Source organism: Phasianus colchicus, chromosome 4 (assembly GCF_987193195.1).
Source record: "Phasianus colchicus chromosome 4, bPhaCol1.hap1.1, whole genome shotgun sequence".
In the NCBI taxonomy this organism is placed as follows: domain Eukaryota; kingdom Metazoa; phylum Chordata; class Aves; order Galliformes; family Phasianidae; genus Phasianus; species Phasianus colchicus.
In genome coordinates, this window is record NC_143439.1 from 50,469,940 (window position 1) to 50,486,214 (window position 16,275).

Sequence of the window (16,275 nt, forward strand, 5' to 3'; positions counted from 1 at the left end):
ATTAAACTGAATTCTGGAGGTTTTGCACAAATTGTCGTTAACAACAACAAAAAAAACATCTTCAGTAACTACATGAAGTTTCAAAAGCCAAGGTGTGTCACTGAATTCCTCCATGCAGAAAAAGTTTGCACCCACTGACATCCACTGATACTTGCTGAACGTTTATCAAAGAACATATATATATTATTTGAGTGGGTACGCAAGGCAGAAGCAGCCAAACCCACCAATAAGTCAGGTATCTAGGGTTTCACATCAAGTAAACTTTAGGATAAAGGAAAAAAAGGTAAAGAAAATAAGTTATATCTCTCATGTTTTCATTCCTTTCCTTTCCTATCAGTCTGTGATTTTTGTATTTTGATGCATGTCCAAACTGCTTATGGCTTTCTTCACCATAATAAATCAAACTATTTTTTTTCTCCCCTTTTATTTTCATTTAAATACAGACTTACTTTATGTTCTCTTTAAACTATTCATATTCACCACCTAAAGTCTTTTTCCCCTTCTTTGTTTTTTTCCTAACCAGTAATCATGTGCATCTTCCTCACCATCTCAATATTCTTCAAAGGCCTGTGGCTCAAAAGGCAAACAAGCTGATGTATTTTCTTAGGCTTTTAAATTATGTGCATAAAAAAAACCAACACAATTAGAATGTAACACTATTGGATTTATGTTTTACATCATGCTTGGCTCAGTTTCATTTTTAGGTCAACAAAAACTAACACGAATACCATGAAGAATTGTGCAAATACATTCTAAAACTATCAAGCGCAATGGAAAAAAAGCACAGTGAAAGTAAGGAAATAATTACACCCATACCTGCATCAATGCCAACAGGCCCAAATATTTCTTTCAACTGGAGAGCCAGCTCAGGAGGTAACGTTAGCTCTAGGCTATCTATATCAAAGGCTGCAGACGATACTGGTGAAGGGCTCTGTATCTTGGCCTTATCTTCATTCCTGCTCAAAGTTCCACTTTCCTCTTTACCACTTATCTCCCTGGAACTCCCCAGATTTTCTCTATCAGTCTCCAGTTCTTTATCATTCCTAGAATCTATCAGAGGTACATCGCCCATATCCAGTAACAAAGGCATCCCTTTGGCATTCTCCACATTGCTTTCCGAAGAGTTACTGTCACTTTCATTAGTTAATTTTGAATTGGTAGTTGTTTTAAGAGCATGAGATAAAGTTATGGGTACGTATAAATCTACATCAACTTGTGAGACTGAGAGCTTATTCATCACTTCTTCAGCAGGACTCTCAGATTCCATCTTTTGCATTCCAGAAATGGACTCATTGACACCTGCTGCTGAGCTGCCTGCATAGCCTCTAGGAGCTGTATCACTGGAATTTTTCAGTTCCACTGAATCATTCAACAAGATAGCAGTAAATGAGTCAGACACACCAGCATCTGTCACAATTGTCTTGGTAGCTCTACTTTCCTCAGTGCTGACTGATGAGTTCTTGTCTTCTGAAGGATCAGAAACATCGCTAGCTCCAGTGATTTGCTCTGCGTTTGTGCAATTTTCACGATTCTCATCATAGTTGGTATTTTCCTTGATATCAAAGTCTGCAACAACCGGCTCAGCTTCTTTTACTTGAAACCATTCAGTATTAACATCTTTGTGCAACTTTTCATCAGAGTCTAAGAGTAGACCTGTGGCCCAGTTTATGTCTTTGTTACATCTTTCATACAGATCTTTCACAGCTTCAACTGAAAATGAGTCAAAGAGCTTACACAGCATATTTAGCTTTTCAGTCTCATCAATATCAATAAGTTCATTTTCTTCCACAAATGTACTTTTATCATACATAACTCGGTATGGTATTTTTTCCTGAGAATCTGAGGCATTATCCATGTCTTTGGGTTTGAAGCCATCTAGTCTGCCATGCAATACTTTGACAGTCTCAGGAAAAAGTATTTTATTTTCTAATCTCCACAGAAGAGCAAAATCATGAGATTCAGTTTGTGAATGGCTACTTATCTGTTTACATGAGCATGCATCTTGTTTCTCTTCTGCAGAATTAGGCACAGACAACTGTTCCTCTTCTTTGCAGTGGGGCAAATTATTGTTTGTAAAAGTGAGTGCTAATTTGTGATGTTTCCTTGTTCTCTTATTTTGCTGGGTTTTTTTCTTAGCAACTGTTTCACTACCTATCATTTCCAGTTGGTGAAAATGCAACTCTTTCACATCCTGTTCTACAGTGTCCACAGGTGTCCCACGAAGCACATCTACAGTGTCAAGAGCACTTCTATTAACATCACCTTCAGTGTTTCTACCTTCATCAGACTGACTTAGACTTGTCTTCCTCATTCTTCTTGACCTTTGTTGTCGCTGTTCTAATGATACCGGCCAATGTCCCACTATTTGCAGGTCTGGTGCAACTTTATCTGAACTAACAGAGAAACAACTAGAGGTTGTATTTTCTCCCTCCTGACCTTTTACAACAGTACAAGTATCAGTCAGGCCAGCTTGCTCTTTATCTAATTCAAGATGCTGACTGGGAGTTTTACCTTCCCTATCACTCTTCAGGGAAGATTTTTCTAGCCTTCTAGGTCTTTTGACTCTCTGTCCCATCGTTTGTTGTACAGGCCAGTCACCCAGAAAGTTCAGCAGCTCTGGTTTTTCTGATGCCTCCATAGCTGAGCTGCTTGATTCTACTACATTACTTCTTTCTGTTGAATCTGATTCCAAACCTATTTCACTGTTTTGTTCAGTCTGAACTTTGAGAATGTTGTCATTACTGTGTTTCTCAACTCCTCCTCTATGCAAGCGTACAGTTTCTTCAGTTGTGATTATATCAGTCTCATCCATTTCTGTTTCAGTAATTTCTTCCATTCTTTCTCCTTTTTCTTCTTTTTTCCCCAAGGGCAGCTCTTTCTCTACATAACTTGACAAATCAACATCCAAGATATCTTGAACAGTGTTGTTCTCAGTATTGTGTTCCACTGAGTTATTTTCCATTTCTTTTTCCTCTTTCTGATGACTTTCAGGAGCACAATTACTTTCTGAAGTTAGAGAAGAACTGGAAAGAGGTTTATCATCTTCAGGTAAATTAAGAGGCTCCAAATCAGAAACAGAAGGTTTGTTTTCCTTTCGGGAATGTGCCTCCCTTTCTCTGAAAGACAAATTGGAATAAAGAAAAACCTATTTCAAACTTTCTTCAAGCACTTGTTCTTGTCCACGTTTTTAATTTTTTACATTATTGAATAGTAAAGCCAAATTACAGATCGTAAACCATCTTTCAAGACAGTTAAATCATCCAGTTGAATAATCTTAGTAAGAGGAAAACAAATTTAAGATGACTTAAGACAAATCTCAACACTTCATTATAAAAAACAATGAGCTAAACAAAGCAGAGCTTTCTTTGGTAAGTAACCTGTTTTCAGTTCACCAAAGTGCCTAGGAATACTTTTCCAGGAATCTATCTTCCCCTGTTCCACCATTCAGTTAGGCATAGAGCACTTTGTTACCTACATTTCCTCCTCTGTATCTGCAAAACTGGTAGCTATTCTTTTATTTAACAACTGCTGCTCTCTCCTGATTGTTTGATACTAAACAAAAAAGTCCAGAAATTAACTAGGAAAGGATCTGCCATTTCACATCATATCACTTTTCAGAATAAACAATTCCCCATTAACCATCATTTTCTACTTGATTTCAAATTTATTAAAGAAAAAAAAGAATAAAGTAAAATTTCCATATGCATTGTGACAATGCATGTAGGAACAATATTCAGATCAGGCATTACAAAATAATCTGTGTTTACGCCTAACGTAAATCTAGATAATTCTACATTACATATATTTGGTAATTCATTACGATTGCACAAAACATCATCTTGCACCAACACAGAAGCTCCAATTGTAGCTTGCATGTATTCTGGATCGCAATCTTCCAAAAAGCATTTTATAGATTTCAAGTGTTTTCTATTTACAGTATACATCCAACAGCACATATTTAAGGTAAGAGAACACAAGTTAACCAAGACTGATATACTGAAAGGTAACACAGTTACACTGATAGATTTTCAAAGAGCATATATTTGCTAGCTAGATCCCTTTACTGTTCATTTCTAGAAATCTTGTAATTCCTAAAAATTAAAAAAAAAAAAACAAAACAAAACAAAACAACAACAACAAAAAAACCAAACCACAAAAAAACAACTGTAGAGTATTTTCTCTACAGTCCTTTTCTGTTATTTAACTGATGTTTGGAATGTGTTTAGTGTTCAACATCATCATCCAGGCCTCACTGCTATAAAGTTTTATTTTTTTGCTTTTCTTTTTTTTAAGCTACAAATCTAATAAAAGAATCTAACCTATGACTTTCCTCCTGACAAGGATCTTCATTCCAAGCAGTAACTTCTGATTTTGCTGGGACAGAAGACTCCAAGATTGAATTAACAGTAAGGCAACGTTCATATTGCTCCAACATTCTCTTGATCTTTTCTTTAGATACCCCATGAATATTCCGCCTATGGATTTGAAAAAAAAAGAGGAAAAAAAAAAGAAAAAGAAACATTTCATATTTGTATATCAGAATAGACGAGAAGGGAATAACTTGTGGTTATAGAAAGACTAACTAGAGAACTCGGGGGCCAGGACAAAAGCTGAAACAGCAATTCTTACTGTATTAGTGTGCCAAGGCAGTCAAAATGGGGAGACTCAAATTCCTGTTCCGCTTGACATCTCCCCACCCCACCTGGTGGCCCTATTCTGCAAGAGGATGTTTTGCTTAATACTAAAATCTAATACCATACAATTAACATGCTGTGTACAAATAAGCATCAGAAACACATCACATCAGATCTAGATAGCGATACGGGAGGTCATACTGGGTAAGGGAGATTTCTGAATTCCCCCTTCCTTCACTGGCTTTTCTAAGCTAACAACTCCATGAGTCTTCAGGCAAAACCTATTCACTTGTTATTATGGATACATTCCTAGGCTCCAGCATTTTCACCAACTCTGTTAAACACCAATTAGCAACATGTTTTAGGCGGAATTACTGCAGAACAAGTTAGACCTGACAAAGGTAGCAAAAAGGAATTGAAGGTGGAGGAGAAAATCCCAACCGATCTTTAGCACCATAAGAGGGCTGGACTTTCCTTCCTTTGATCTAACCATAGTTTATTCCAAAATGATTCCCATTTGTTCCTACTTCCTGAAAATGAAGTTTGCAAGGACCAAGAGCTAGTATTTATGTTGAAGGCTGCCCAGCAATCAACGAGTGTTTGGTTACTGAATGACCCACAGCTCCTCTCAGTTCAAGAGACAACACAGCCTCATCTAGGTTTGGGATCAAGGAGCTCCTGTCATCATGACAAGATACTGCCAGTCAACAAGGCACAGGTGGTCCTTGGTTTCTACTGAACCCACACGTTTAGGTTCTATTTTAGGAAAGCAGATAATGTTCTTCACCTCCCTGTAAGAGTGGTTAACTTAAAGCTAAGCATGCAAATTCAGATGACAACACATGTTATGAAATCATAGAATAATTTAAAGAAAGGAACCTTTGGAGGTCACATAGTTCAAACTACTTTTCAGCCAGAATAGGCTGTAACATTTTGGATGTACCTCGTAACTGAGCATCCACAAACTCTTGGGAAACCTCCTTCAGTGATTGACCATCACAAAGTTTGTTTTTCTTTTCTTAAACTTCTTTTACGTAAACAAAGTTCCCAAGCTCCAACTTGTTTATATTTGCAATCTAATGTAAAAATTTCCCTTACATTCTTACCTTTCAAGTTCTTTCGGTTTAAACTTCCACCATGTGTCTGGCTCTCGAAATATGACTTTATATTTGAACTGCTGAGCCTGAATTAAAAAAAAATATAAAATAAAACAAAGAACATATCAGACGTGTAAAAAGACATACAACATGCACAGGCTGTTTTTTTTTTTTTTAAAGTTGTTTATTCTATTTTTCAAAAACAGTTACATATCTGGAATAACATTTTCTTTCATAGATTCACTTCTGATTAGATATATGAGGTGTCGTTTTTTTTTCCTCAACATGCTTGCTTATGGTAAAATTAGATGCATGCCAAGGTCACAGTAAAAATAAATAAAATACAGTCACTACTTTAAAAGTTGCATGCCCTCTGAGTCAAGATTGCAGCATCTCATCTTTCCAGGCATGGTATGAGTGCATCTACACAGTCTCTTACAGAGAAAAGCTCACTGCTTACTTTCAGAGCTGGCCAGAGTCAAGTCAGTTCCAAACAAGCAATTGAGTTACACTAACATAGCTAGAGCAGACAGCCTTCCCAATCTGGGAAACTTGAGCAGGCTGCAAGTAAACGGTAATATGCAAGTAATATGCTCTATTCTCATTAGTGCAGGTTACACTAAAAAAAAAAAAAAAGTAACTTGCTGTTTTTCTGATGTATAGAAGAGGAACAGAACCTAGTTTCCCCAATGAAATACATTTTTGCTCTTAAGTACAAAACACTTGGATTTGTCACTTGGAAACCAGGTCAGCTCAATATGCAGGCATGTGCAGAGCATGATGTTGGGTAATAATGTTTCATGTAACATTTCTATGACTTCAGACTTCTTTGTGACACCATAGCTAAACAGAGAATGATAATCACATTTTAAGTCATATGTCAATAAAAGGGTCAACAATCTCTTTTCACATGGATCAATCACAATACTAACCAAAACAACATAAGGCTTCATCTCCCATGCTTGTATGTTTGTGTTGTCTATGATTATAGGAGAGATTTTCATTTCAAATGCTTCTTTGGCTGAAAGACACACATGTACAAAAAAAAGATATAATTAATTTCATGATAATAGACTGGACATTACACTATTCTCTAAATAATAGTACGTAATAATATTTGAATAGATAATCCACAATGATTAATTACTAAGCACTCTTGCACAGCTTGATCGACGTATTCCAAGGCCCTCTTATCCCCCCCTCATTTGTACAGCTACTGAGATACAACATTATTCTTTTGAATTAATAAACATATGATAATCAAGGAATGAAAATGCAGATGTAAAATGCAGCAGGATGACTAATCAATCAGTAAATCAAACTAAAAAAAAACTACATGATCACCTTAAAGTGGACTTCTCTGTTGCATACAAAATTCTTGGCTTTATAACAGTCTTAAGATTAGTCCACTCTGTAAACTGTATAAGATATGAAAAATCAAAATAATTATTTTTTTTCATACAAAGTAATAAAATGTTTAGAATTACTAGCTTTGAGATACAGCACCAAGTTTCTGTAGCTATGATTGTTCAATTACACTGTTACCCAGTTATTGCCAAATCCCACATTTCTTATTAGCCCATTTTTACACAGATTATAACTTTTGACAGTGTAGAAGTGATCATGGTTGAAATTTAGCGAATAAAAACTTTAAGAGTTGTTCATAGAAGAGTTTAGTGGAAGCCACTATAAAAAAAATACACCAATTATGAAAAAACAGCCATTTCTGTCCAGTTCTTATAAATTTGTTTTAAATTCGACAGCAAATTAATGCTCAAGAGGAAAAAAAAAAAAAACAGTAGGAAAGTATCTATGTAGGTGTTATTTGTATCAACATTATCATTACTTATTGCATGTGTCCATATTCACTCATTTTAATCTCAGAAGAAATACTCCCAGGAGATAGCATAGGCTGCCACTCCAGAAATGAGACCAACACCAAAATACATACCATTACAAGATCTGAGGACAAAATAATGTTTTGACAAAGACATTGGTATTCTCAATTGCAAAACACACAATGGACAGATGATATCTGAGTTTGTGCTCAGACTCTTTCATCACACATAATAAAAAATAATTTTAAGATGAAGTAAATGCCAATCCTGTGACACAAGCATTACAAAACAGGCAACTTCTTAAACAGCATGGGAGCACTGAAGTGTAAACAAGCAAGCCAGTCTATTATGTATTTCTCACCTCGTTTCCTGTTCCACTCATGTGCTTCCCCTAAGCAATATGCATCATAATGGTATTTTCCACATTTATAAAAGTAGTCATCAGTACTAAGAATAACTCCACCTGGGTTATCCTCCAGTATCATCCTGTGAAAGATGAAGTAGTAAGTAGTTTTCTTCCCTTCTCCTCCCCAGCCCTGCTACTTATTATTATACGTACACGTAAATCATTTCTTGCCGCAAACCAGAAAAGCAGCAGCAAACTTAGGTAAGGGAAAAGTTACCCCCTTTTGGCAAAGATGAACTGTAGCAATTTCCCTCCTTTTCCAAATGCTGCAGATATCTAGGGAAAACAGCTGATACAGGTTTCCTACAAGTCTCATTTAAAGAAACCAGAGAGAATTTTATCTTGTGTCCATACTTTCATATGAACGAATACACATGCAGTCTTAGTTGCATCAAATATTTCAGATGCCAGACAGAGGAGACTAAGCACAGCCTGGACTTTTGGAAAGCTAGAAAAGAAATAAAGGGTTCAACCTCAACACACACTCCTTGTTCTTTTTTTTTTTTTTTTTTTTTCCTCAAAAGAATCTAAACAGCAGGGGAACTTCTGTCTACTGAAGAACTCGTATATTTCCATCTTTGTTACTGGAAGGAAATACTTGAAACTGATAAGAACTGGACTAACTCCTAGACTCTAGATACTAGACTCAGATACTACTGAAATGATTCTTTGTTGGCATAAAACTCCATTCCAGACCTCAGACCAGTGACAGAAGTTAAAGCTAATTTTTCCTAGTTCTCTTTTCACTAGAGGTCAGGGAGCTGGAAGTAACTTTGCTCTCTCCAGTAATTATTACTCATGTTGTTGTATGTACCAGGTATTAAATATAGTATGACAATTAAGTATTAATCATAGCTATTTACAAATGTCAGAAAATTGTCTTTGTCTGCACTAAATCTTTTAGACAATTAAGCAACTTCTTTCATAAGCTCACAATATAGATGTTCTACCTTGCCAAATATGATTTTCCTGATCCCGGAACACCTCTGAGAAGAACAAGTACTTGACCTATAAGGTGCATCTTTTTTCTCATCATGTGACAAACAGGTGGCTGCTGTGCTTGCGAGAGGTTCAATTTTGAGTTTCTATCTTGATTTTCCCATACCTTCAGAGAAGGGCTGCTATCCCAGGCATTTGGAACCACTGGAGAAGAAAAAACAAGTCTTTTTTCCAATGTCCTAAAGTCTGAAACAGGTCTCCACTGTCCTGGACTGACAGCCACTGGAGTTACAAAGCTGTGACTTCCACTGGATGGATAAAATGCAGGAGCCATAAGGTTCCATTGTTGTTGAGTCCGACATGATGGTGTAGAAAGATTTAAACTACAATTCTGCTCAGATTGCTGAAAATCCTTAAGTTTTGGTGTTTTGAAACTGGATTTTTCAAGAGAGACATAGGCTTTTGAAAGAGAAGTGTGACTGTGACAGGCAGTCATTAACTCTCTGTGCTGTTGTTGCAGGCACTGTGAATTAGGTTCTTCGGTGATAGTTACTCCAAGTTCCAAAGTTCTTTGGGAAGACTCGCCAGAAGCAGTAGTTGCACTTCTATGATCTGAAACAGTATGCTGTGCCTGATCAGAATTTCCACACGACATTTCTCCATTTGACTGTTTATAGGCTTCAGAAGCTATATCATGGTGAATGTGTATTTCTGACAAATCCGAATCACCTAACGCTTGTGCAAAAGCGTCCAATGCAGGTGGTGAGCTTGTCTGGATGTTCAGCTGATTCACTGGTAGTTGAGAACAGCATTTTTCCAAAACCTCATTACTTGTCGCTATTTGGTGTGGAGAAAGTAGAACATCGTGACCCAAATCTGATTCTTCCCACTCAGGAAATTCCTTAAAGCCATCATGTTCACATACAATTTGGTCATTTGCAGAATTAGGCAATTCGTCACTCAAGTTGCACCTCTGAAAAGCATTTTCTATTAAGGAATCCAGTTCTTCAGTCAGCGGCATGTCAGGTGATAAGACCTTTTCTTTTTCTTCTTCAGAATTACAGTGTTCTGCAGCACTTTCCCACATTCTTTGATTTGGAACAGATCTCCGCTGATTAACAAGGGCTAATGATGATGCCACTGATTCAAAATCTGAGACTTTTGAAGATGCTGCTCCTTCAGCATGAGTGGACAGCTCTAACAGATAATCCATAGCATTTTCTACTGTTGAATAACATTAACAAAATTAACCATAGTCAACCGAAGATGTGATTATAGTTTTTTACTTCAAGTATTTATCACAAACAGAGACAACCAACAAAGTTCACTAATTCACCTGTTAACATACATTCTGCACCCTCATCGTCTGTTTCTCATTAGAGGTAAAAAACAGAACTGAAAGCAGACATATTGCAAAATAATAACATAATATGCATTAAAATGACTAAAGGAAATCATGTATAAAAATGACTAAGTTTAACTGAAAAAAAAAAAAAAAATCAGATCTGGATGTTTAAATGAATACTTCTAATCTAAATCATCTAAGTGAAACGGTGTGAAATGGCGCTACTGAGAAGAGATACAAGTACAGAAATTACTTTCATTATGGCTAAGTCCAAATGAAAATGTCACAGTAGTCTGAAAATTTCAGTATCTTCATTAAATCTTTGTAAAGTCACTAAATGGAGTATATGCCTATGAATAATGTGACCAAAAATGAAAAGCTAGCACAAGCAGCACCAGAGCACTAAAGCTAAGCTTCTATTTTTCTGAAGTACAATGCAGCAAAAACAAACAACAAAAAAAACACATAATAATGCACTTAAGCTTGTTTACTGAATTCTCTAAAAATCTTCTAGACAAAGCTGTCATTTTCATAAAACTTATTAGACTTATAAGCATGAATCAAGAACTCCATCAATTCCAGTTTTGAAGGAATAAACAACAAACATGAGTGACCAACTAAATTATAAACTCTCTACAATTTCGGTAAGATAGAAACAGTAATAAAAGAAGTCCTTTTAATGGCTACATAGCTTTCATGCATATGAAAAATACCAATCTCTACCTTGTTTACCAGTAATCTTAGAAAAATCTCAGCTAATCACAGCTTGATTAATATGCTCCACGTATGACTTATTTCCTGCTCAAACAAATCAGATGTTGTTATACAGTATCCTACCCATTATTTTTACTACAAGCTAATGAGCTTGTATGTAGGAAAATTTCAGAACCACAAAGCATGAGAAAAACTGGACACAGACATGAAAATGAAAGTGACAGGAGAGGTGGGTAAGTAGTTTGGCAGTATACGAGGGGAGAAAAACAGTCCAAGTGAGGTTGCAGAGAATTCAACATGAAAACCAGAATTTATCCTTAAAAATCTAATCCTCACTAGAAATGACAAGATGACAGTGCAAAACAGGAAATAAAACAAAAGCTCAACTCAAATATTTAAGGAAAATCAAATGTTGCCAGGATCACATAACGTGTATCACTGTCATAAGAAAAAAAAAATCATTCTAGAAAAATAGCATAGCCTCCCACAAGAACAGTTTACGCAGATCTAGCAGATTTGGTACAGAAACTAATTGGAAATAGATTCCCCCCACAACTCTACTGCTGCCTTCTCTGTATCTCAGATCAAGCCAGTTAAACTGTATCTCTGTTTTTTTAAAGCCCACTGCCACTGCACATTACCAGCATCCCACAAACATCATCAAACTTTTGCATGGAGAGAGCTATAAAATGTTAAGATGTTATGACTCACCTACTCATTAAAAACTAGACTCATAAATACGCTTACAACTCCCACATCAACTTGTTTGGTGTTGCCCTAGTAAAGAACTGTCTGCATTTGGAACAAAGTTGAATGACAAATATATTGTATTTACCTTTAAAATCACATTCCGAGAGAACCATATAAACCACACTAGGATCTAAGTCAGAAAACATTTCCGACATGCTGTTGAAGAGCTCTTCCTTATTGACACTGTAGACTGGTTGTGACATTGAGAGGCTTGGGTCCCCCTGGGGTAAAACAGCAGCAGCTCCGGTCTTCCGAGAAGGACTCCCACCAATTTTCCTTCTCCGTGGCATTTTGTTTACAAAAATCAGGTTGCTTTTTGTTTTATTTTGTTCCCATGAGGCCAAGAGTACCAAGCTCAGAAGTCACAAGAAAACTCTCATAGCCAGAATGCATACAACAGGAATAGCAGACCTGGAAAGAAAAGAACCAAAAAAAAAAAAAAAATTTTTTTTTTTTTTAAATACAGTCACATTTCCATGTCCCCTGTTAAGATAGATGAAACATCAAAAAGACTTAAGCATCCAGAAAAAACACTTTTCAGAAGGCTGCTTTTCTTCTTTTCAAATGGTTGACAGCAAAATAGCAATCTTATTCTCCAACTAAGTAGCTATCCAATCTGTGCCTGAAAGAAACTACAGTAAAGTAAGCTACCTATGCAAAGCAGACAGTTCACAAGTACTCCTCTGCCAACGTCTACTGACGACCAGCTAACATTATGGAAAGTTTGTATGTGTTAAAAATTCAGAGCCTTTTTTTCCTCTTAGAAAACTACTGAAAGATTTGGAAAAGTCTGTTGTTTTCCAGAAGTACTTCAGAGCATGACTACTCTTTATGTTTCAAATATTTGAAAGGGTGAAAAGTTGAGGTTCTTCAGTATTCCAGTACAAGAAAATATCGCCCAGATAGGGTGCACTGTTCTCATCTATGGAGATTTTCAAAACCTGCCTGTACATGGCTCTGAATAACCTACTCTAGGTGATGCTGATTGAGCAGGTGCTTTGAACCAGATGATGTCCAGAAGTACCTTCCATATCTCATCAATTTTGTGGGTTTTATTTTTGTGTGTGTGTTTTAAAACTTCTAAAAACATTTTGCAGCTTTATGAGCTATAAAGCAAGACAAGGCTAATGTCCTACCCATGAAGCCTTTGAATACTTCCAGTTGAAACGTTATGGCATTGATAATAACTGCAATTACTGCACTAATACTCTGCAGAAGAAAGCAATTCTTAACAGAAGTAGAAGCACAGACTATAGTATGATCTTAGTCTTTTCTTTATGTCAATTAATAATAAAGCACTCTGTGTTCTAGCAAAGCTTATAAACTCATTTATAATTTTTATAACAAATTATTCAGTAGACTAGCAAACTTCATTACTGAAGTAAATTACAGCAAAGGATCACTATCCAGTGATAACAACTGTGAACTGGCCACAGAATACCTAATTCTGCATTAGGATTATCTTGCCAGCAATGACCAGTTTAACACATGCAGATAAACCTGCAGACACACTCTCTCCTCACAGGATTATTGGCACACAAATGACAAATCAGTGTCAGCTTTGGCCAGCGCCTCCCTTTTATTCTTCAGCAATCTCTACCAGTAACTACATATTTAAAAGGAGATAGACTTATCTCTCAAGTTGTAAGGACACATATAAGAAAAACAAACTTCGGGATACCAGGAGTTTCTACTATGTTTATGGACTTGAGCTACAGAAATGAGACAGACGTCTGAAACAACAAGTAGTCACAGAACTGTGAAAGGTACAATAAGAAAAGCAATACTCAGGAAAAAAGAGACAGAGTTCCAAACATAAAGGAGACACGACCATCGAAGATGAATGCTAGCAGACTAAGGTCAATTGTGGCTGTTCTCCTCAAAACACTCTTGATTTCTCTCTCTGATTAGCTGCCCTTACATATTAGCTACCCTCTGCTCATTGGAAAAAAAAAAAAAAAAAAAAAAAATCAAGCAAAACAATTAAAAACAAGTCTGAAAACCTATGGCTTTTTTTTTTCTTTTTGATTCATCCTCCAGGCAGTAAAACAGGCTGAGACATACCTTCACAGAAGGTGCCAGTGCTAGAAAATACTCCTCACTAAAACTGGTTCAGTGAAAGAAAAGATGCTGCAAGGGAGAAAGCCATTCATGCACCTTGACATGCCTGCCTGCACACCAACAGACTTTAAGCAGAACTCTCTGTTATTAATGTTTCATTTCAAGTCCCTTGTAATTAACAGTCCATGCTCTTCAGCTAAGCCTTCCCAACATATTTCCTGCATTAGGATGCATACCCTGCTACCTATTAAGATGCATTACTCTAGGCATCCTAACAAAGCCATAAGCTTCAGTCTGCATGAATCTAAATCTAAATCAGCAAATAAACTGTTTATGTCAATTAATCACACACCTCTCATCATCTTCTTCATTTTCACTTCCAGCAGCAATACTTTTTCCCCCAGTTAACACACTACACAGAACAGTTTCATAGGAAGAAATTTTGTTTGTATCAGCTGTGATCTGAATCCCCACATTTAAGGTAAGTTGTTGGTGCCATGGTCAAGAGATCAAGAAATCTTGTAGATGTACTACTACAAGCCCTTAATACTATTACTGTGAAATGAAAAGAATGCAAAAATAAGATTATCGTAGCCACCATCACAGACAGATATTTTGACAGATTCTCCTTTGTGTACCCAAAATTTTCAATGTAATTCCTCAACAGACTCCTGGGCAATGCTTTCTTGTTGATATCACCAAGCAAGACAGAAGTATATAAAAAGAGATGACTGCACACATACAAAGCACACTGAATTGTATTGCATAAGACATGACACTACCACACTCAGCTGATAGGAAGAATTACTCACTTGCTGATAGGAACGTGCCCTGAACTTTAAAGAAGATTTTATCTGGGGACTTGCCTTTTCAGATACTCAAGTTTCTCTTTTTGAAAGCTAGTTTACTAAGAAAGGGGAAATCATTTTGAACAACTGAAGAGCCAGACTTGCAGGTCAGCTCCATTTGTAGGTTTTGGCTAACATACTACAAATCAATTTGTAGTTTGCTGTGGATGGGGGCTTTTCTCCCCAAGATGAAAATGGAGTTGTAATAACATAATTTAGAAGGGCAGGGCTGCACTGAACACAGTGAAAGGGGATTTCAGAGATGAGGCAGAGGCTGTAATACACTTGGTGGTTCACTAGGCAGCTCTGGGTACCACTACTCCACACATACCCAACTAGAGCAAATAGCTCTTTCATTTCAGCGCTGATGACAAACAACATTCCTGTGGCTGCCTCAGCTTCACCTACACAAAAAGCAAAATAAGACAAAAACCCTCAAACACCCCCTCAAACTCACAGTTTTTCAGAAACACACATCTACTGACATTAAGAGTCTCCTCCCATTGAAATTCAACTACCACAAGCATGTACAAAAGCATGGCTGTATGAAAATTTTCTTTATGAAGGAACCCCATAAATGGAAGAGAAAACAAGTGTCTGGTATTTTCTACAAAATAGTATTATTTACAAACCCTAATAACCTAATAATAACCTAATCTAGAAAACAAGATGCTTTAGTCTTTCCAAAGTGACAGAATTTATTCTTAAATCACCCATTACGAGCCTGCAATGTTGCCCGTTCCAGTACTGCTACCCCTAAGGAACTGAGTGGATGAATCAGACAGCATCAGGAGAAGAGCAACACAGAAATCAGCAGTCATTACAGGCAAACCTGTAACTGCCAAAACAGCCAAGCACTGATGTCACAATACACCTTTGTCTTTTCTGTTCTACAGTTGGAACAAGAAAGCATAGAGAAGAGGCAAACCTCCTCAAGCAATGGGATGGACCAAAATCTCAAGTCTCCATTCCAACTTTAAATAGCAACTCTCAATATTTCTTTCCAGGAAAAGGAATGTCAACAGTTTCTTAAACTATGCAAGTTGCTCCAAAAGTAATGCCACCTACTTATTTCCATGGAAATTACAACAGATACAGGCAGCACAATAACACTGTTTGATAGAGAAAATTCTCAGCTACAAAACACTATTTTTCAACACAGTCACCACCATCAGCCAATTCATGCAGATGAGTTGATCGAGTTGCTCTTTATCTCACAGTGTGATGGCTGTGCACAGCCATCTAGAACATGGTTTCCTGTCTTTCATGTCACTGTAACTACTGCTGAAATGCACCACTCACTGCCTCACTTTGCTCACATTCACTGTTTGATCCCCAGAAATGCTCAGCAAGTGCTGATGAATGTCAACATATGCAAGTCTTTCCACATGGAAGAATTCAACGTCACATCTTTGCTTCATACGCACTTCCATGTCAGATGCCATTTTGACAGACTGCCCCTCTGCTGCCATCTGTCACACAGCAACAAAATGTAAGGGAATATTGGTGGAAAGGTTCAACCTCTACTGCCATACCGGGATCATCCACCTCTAACATTGTGGGCCAGCATAACAAAATAGGAGGCATTACATTTGGAGCAGCCCTTGTCATAGATTTAAGAATGTATTTGTAATTCTCTAGGA

The 16,275-nt window shown here is 36.9% G+C and overlaps 1 protein-coding gene across 6 annotated transcripts in view; it reads right to left on the reverse strand.

Moving 5' to 3' along the window:
* N4BP2 (NEDD4 binding protein 2) overlaps nt 1–16,275 on the reverse strand; it is a 42,552-nt gene that overhangs the window by 17,334 nt on the left and 8,943 nt on the right. For 5 of the 6 annotated variants that reach the window (XM_090139541.1, XM_090139542.1, XM_090139545.1 and 2 more), the window contains exons 4-10: nt 11,809–12,134; nt 8,926–10,138; nt 7,931–8,055; nt 6,664–6,752; nt 5,741–5,817; nt 4,320–4,475; nt 817–3,116 (exon numbers count right to left, since the gene is read on the reverse strand). In XM_090139541.1, the coding sequence (XP_089995667.1) occupies nt 817–3,116; nt 4,320–4,475; nt 5,741–5,817; nt 6,664–6,752; nt 7,931–8,055; nt 8,926–10,138; nt 11,809–12,013 (4,165 nt within the window). In that variant the 5' untranslated portion in view covers nt 12,014–12,134. Of the gene's footprint in view, nt 1–816; nt 3,117–4,319; nt 4,476–5,740; nt 5,818–6,663; nt 6,753–7,930; nt 8,056–8,925; nt 10,139–11,808; nt 12,135–16,275 lie in introns of those variants that run through there. The other variant, XM_031588502.2, reaches the window with a different exon arrangement.